The sequence below is a fragment of the Cajanus cajan genome, chromosome 9 (genome assembly GCF_000230855.2).
Source record: "Cajanus cajan strain Asha chromosome 9, NIPB_CcT2T_4, whole genome shotgun sequence".
NCBI lineage: Eukaryota > Viridiplantae > Streptophyta > Magnoliopsida > Fabales > Fabaceae > Cajanus > Cajanus cajan.
In genome coordinates, this window is record NC_138525.1 from 22,196,613 (window position 1) to 22,202,295 (window position 5,683).

General features: G+C 32.4%; 1 protein-coding gene across 1 annotated transcript; it reads right to left on the bottom strand.

The window, feature by feature from the left end:
* Positions 1-1,103: 1,103 nt before the first annotated feature.
* LOC145952014 (uncharacterized) lies at positions 1,104-1,586 on the bottom strand. The gene has a single exon (XM_083064235.1). It carries the CDS (start codon positions 1,584-1,586, stop codon positions 1,104-1,106), a length of 483 nt encoding a protein of 160 aa, XP_082920361.1.
* Positions 1,587-5,683: the final 4,097 nt, after the last annotated feature.

Here is a 5,683-nt window from a genome sequence, read left to right on the forward strand (position 1 = left end):
AAAAAAAAGTTGGATAATATGACAAAAGCAATATTAGAAACAAGTGTTGTAGTAAAGAAATTGGCTGAAGCAAAGGAGGTGGCTAACTTTAGTGCAATGTATGAAATTCTCATGAATGACACATTTGGAATGACTAAGAAGCAACTCAAAGATCATGAATTGGCTTGTAATTTTATTAGGCGCAAATTAGGAGAATAAATATTATTGTAATTTTAATTATCGCAAATTAGACTAACCGTTATAAACTTTATTGTAATTGAATTTAATTTGTTGTAACTTTATATTTACTTTTTTTGTAATGTTTGGTAATTTTTTTAATTATGTAATTTCTTTTTATTATTGTAATTTTTTTATTATGTAATTTCTTTTGTTTGTTATTCATATTTATATATTATCCATAATATTAATTTTTTAAAAATTTATCATAAAGTGTAGTGTGAGTTGTTAAAATGTGTAGTATGAGTTGTAAAAAAGTAGAGGTGCTTATAAGCAATTTTCATTGGAGCAAAAATTGTAAAAATATAGTATGAATTGCTTATAAGTGACGTGGCATAGTGAGACTCATTTAAAGTGGTTGGAAGTTGCTTATAAGCAACTCCCATTGTAGATGCTCTAAAGGAGCTGCTTTTTGTTTTTTTTCATAAATTGTTGGATTTTTGCTCATAAATAATGTTAACATTAATGGGTATCATTTTAATTACCCTTCACGTCATCACATGTATATTCTTGTTTCTCTCATCTACAATGAGAGTTGCTTATAAGCAACTCCCAACCACTTTAAATAAGTCTCACTGTACCACGTCACTTATAACCAATTTATACTATATTTTTACAATTTTTGCTCCAATAAAAATTGCTTATAAGCACCTCTACTATTTTACAACTCATACTATACTTTTTGACAACTCACACTACACTTTATGATAAATTTTTCAAAAATTAATTATTATGGATAATATATAAATATGAATAACAAACAAAAGAAATTACATAATAAAAAGAATTACCAAAAATTAAATATAAAGTTACAACAAATTAAATTCAATTACAATAAAGTTTATAATGGCTAGTCTAATTTGCAATAATTAAAATTATAATAATATTTATACTCCTAATTTGCGCCTAATAAAATTACAAGTCAATTCATGATCTTTGAGTTGCTTTTCAGTCATTCCAGATGTGTCCTTCGTGAGAATGTCATACATTATACTAAAGTTAGTTGCCTCCTTCGCTGCAACCAATTTCTTTACTGCAACACTTCTTTCTAATATTGCTTTTGTCATATTATCCAACTCCTTTTTGTCGGAAGATGTTTCGTCAACCTTTGCTTTACTCTTTTTTTTCGTTGCTTTTTGACCTATTGGACGAGACATTGAGGTTGTTGGGTCATATTCTTGACAATCACTTGCTGCATCTATGTTAGAAGACGTTGAGTATTTCCCAGATTTAGAGATCTTTAATCTTTTAGAAGAGCTCTTCATTGATTCAGATTTCCATTTTGGCTCATCTCTTAATAATAGCCATGCATGCTCAAAATTGAATTTATCACCTACATCTTGTGAGTAAATTTTATATGCATTTGCCATGATGTCTTTTTCTGAGTTGCCACTTTTTTTTATCACGAGCTTTGTTTATAACATCCGACAAATAATTGAACTGCTTTATTGATTCGAAACTAACGACTTTTTAACTGACCTAGATTCGTTTTTGGAAATTGATTGCAATTGTTGTTGTAATTCTCTTTGATTCTTATCCAGAAACTATTTCCAGTTTGATCAACTCCCACAATTGAATCCTTCAAAATATTGAGCCATGATTGAATAAGTAAATTATCCTCTTCGACAGAAAAGCTTACACGCAATTTTTTTGAGTACATATTTCTTCTCCTTGTTGTCCTCCTACATCAAGTTTGATGTTCTCTAGTCCAACTTGAGACTTAGATATTGAACCAATTGGTGAATCTGTTTCCCGATCTAATGACTCCACAACTTTTTCAGAAATTATTGAAGGCCTATAAAATATATTGGTATTGGTGATGGATACATGAAAAAACGAGGTTTGGGAGAATTATCATTGGTAGAGTGTGGTGGTGGTGGGTATATAAAAAATGAGGATTTTAAAAATTTTTACCGGAAGGAGGTGGAGGTGGTGGTTGATTTTGTAAATAATTAAAATAACTTTGAAAATCATATTGATTGGGATCTATGTGCTAGAACACAAAAAGTATTTGCAGATAAATAACAATAAAATAGGAGAATTTTTTTTGAAGTGAACAATATACGTGAGTAGTGAATTTTTTTAAGTAAATAATGAAGGTGAATTTGAAGTGAACAGTGAAGTCAATTTATACACACTGTCTTAACATATTTTTGTCTTCCAACGTCTCTCTTTTACTCAACGTCTCTTTTTTATTCAACATCTTTTTTTTTTCCACATGTCTCTCAACGTCTCTTTTTGTCTCTCATTCTTTATGTTTTCAATGTCTCACTTTTCTTTCATTCATTTTCTTTAGTTCCTGCTTTCTCTCTTAATGTCTCTCTCGTTCTCAACCGTGGGTAGTGGGTGTGCCATGGGGATGACGAAGGCAGAGCGCTATGAGGAGTGTGCCCTTGGCCCTAGTGCATGGCACGAAGTCGGGGCAGGGAGGGAGGGCCTAGAGGGCGGGCGGGGTGGTGGGAGCGACACCAAAAACGACGTTGTTGTCGTCCCAAGGATGAAGGGGGAGGGAGGACGGGCTTGTGGTCGGAGACGATGGAGAAGGTTGCAAGGGTGGTGCTATTATCGGTGGCAACGATGATGGAGGGCTCAGCCTGGCGAAGGAGCCACTCGATGGCTGGCCGTCGAACTTGTGGCCAAGCTCTCGCGTGACCTGGGAGACCTAGGCAGCATAGATGATGGGCATGCGAATGTGGCGGCCGCGACCGTCCACCTTGTTGTGGCAGTCCTTTGAGGGCGGCTTCTTGCCAGGGCAATGGCGCCAGAGTTGATACGACCATGGGCACAAGGAAGGCAAAGTGCCATCAGGAGTGCGCCTTTGGCCCTGGCGCATGGCACGAGGCGGTGGAGGTCTGCAGTGGTGCCGGAGTTGCTGGTGTTGGTGTGACGGAGACAAGGAAACGAGGAAGGGTCATCCACTTATGTGATTTTTGTTTGCAAAACCATTGTGCACGTTCCAGCAAAGATCTGAATGAACCAATCAAACCTCTCCATTTCAAATTTCATAGTGCTAAGCACCATTCCTTGCTGAAGTTGCAGAGCTAAAAAAAATAGAACTTCTCTTGTCATGTAGGATCACTCCAATAACAAATGCTTCTAAACACTATTACTTATTTTTAAGATACAGCATAAGCACCCCGTTGGAGGAGGTGCTCTTAGCATTTTGTAAAACTAAATAAGATGGTTAAAAAATTTGGTAAATTTCTGTTTTTTGATCAAATAGTAATAATCATAATAATTAATATGATTATGGGTGATAGGTTGTTATGAGGCCCGCAATTCTTCTTCTGAAATTCGTTGGTTGCTTCACAAAACAAGTGTGACAGCTAAGCATAGCATGGTCACAGAAAGCTTCATGATAGAATTGCTTGTTTTGCCTTAACTACTCACAAATATAACAAGTAGAGTGGGTGCACAATAGGCCAAACAATGCAATTATGGAGTAGCATATCCAGAGACACACGTGGAACAGCGCAGCGGAGAAATATTCCTGTAGATTCACCCAATAAAGTCTAAAGTATTAGATTGGATTAAATTAATTTAAGAATCTATCTTAAATAATAAATATCAATATTAGGTTGGCTATATGCAAACGAGTTCGGAAGCAAATTCGCAAGTTTAGTATTGTAAATTTAAGAAAATGGTAAAAAAGGAAAATTTCACTAAACCCAAGTTTGATTGAGATGAAATGAGTGAGAAATAGGAAGCAAGAACAGAAAATAAGATTGGAAAATAAGTTGAGAGGTTTGGTTGATAGGAAATAAAAAGGTGAAAAATTAAAAGGTGGTGAGTTTCACTTTCTTTTTTTTTCTCTTTTCTTTTCTATATATATGTCTTATTCTTTAAAATCAAATTTTTACTTTATTTTTTACTTATTTTTACTCACTTATTTCTAACTCCTTTATCTCTCTTCACTGTATTGAAAAATATGATATATGTATATATACCATCAAGTTCTATGATCAAATAATGACATGTAAATAATTTTTAATATATTAATTAATTTTAACTTGCATTAAATTTATATTTTAAGTAAGGTCTAGCATATTTAAGTTTTGTTTGGACAAACAATTTCTTTAACATCTTATTCAGTAAGTTCTTATGCATTAATAACTTTGTATTATTAGTACTTAAAATTAAATAAGTTGTTGTATTTGGATATACATGTAAATAAACACTTGTACATTTTTAAAGTGTTTGGATGTATCATTATTTAAACATTTATAAGATATTATCACATTTTAAAGTTAAAAAACTATAAATTAAATTTAAATTGGAAATAAAATAAAAATATAAAAGTAACTAAATTTTTAAAAATGACATTAAACATCACAATAATATTTAAAATAAAAAATACTAATCACCATTCACTTAGTTTTAGTTTATAGAAAAAATAAAATTATTAATAAAATATGAAAAATCAGTTATATAAGTAATCATGATTAAAATAGTTATAAAGATCACTTGATGGGACTGTTGCATGATCTATCCAATAAGATTAATATAAATATTGACAAGTAAAAAAGAGAATCTACAGTATTAATATTTATTACGATTAATTATCTAAAATTGTTTTAGATTAAAGACTATGTTAAACATTGGAGTGTCTTTTGAGTTCAATCCGGATAAAGTGAAGATGATTAAGAAAGAGACTTGAAGCAAGAAAATTAAGTAAGTACTCTCCTGTTGATACATGTGGTATTAATGCATAAAGGCCCAAATCATCTGTTTTTGCGATAAAAAAAAGCCTGAAACATATTTGGTCCAATTGTGTTGAGCGGATGGACATATCAACAACAACGCAGAACGAATGTAACAAACACTTTATCCGGTATAAGGGATTGAGAAGTCAACTTAACATCAATAACGAGATATGGCAAGTAATTTAGTTTGCTTTCATATTAGCCATTTGGTGATTAATAGTATTCGGCTAAAAATTTAATTTGGTCTCTTATAATATTTTTTTGTTTCAATTTAGTCTCACTTTAATTTTTTGTTTCAATTTAGTCTCTAATAATTTAAATTAGTGCAATATCGGACTTCCGTCCAAATTATTTAAACGGAGTTAACTGTAGGTCACGTGGATGTCAGGTAGATGCTACGTAGATGTATAGGTGGATGTCAAATTTTTGTAATGCATCCGGAACCAGAATGTGTGTTAATTTTGCATCGCCATTCCAGATGCAAAATTAACCGTTCCAGATGCAAAATTAACATACCACGAGTGCATCAGAATGGGTCGTTCTGAAACCAGAATGGGCCGTTCTGGTTTTAGAACGGGCCGTTCTGGATTCAGAACGGGTCGTTCTAGAACGCTAACCACATGTATGTTCAACAAAATGTCGCAATGTGGTTCAAAAATTAAAAATAAAAATTCATTAACATAACATAAATTCAAAGACAGAAATATGGTTTAGAGATTGAAAACAAAAATTCATAACATAACATATACTAAGAAAGTTCAAAG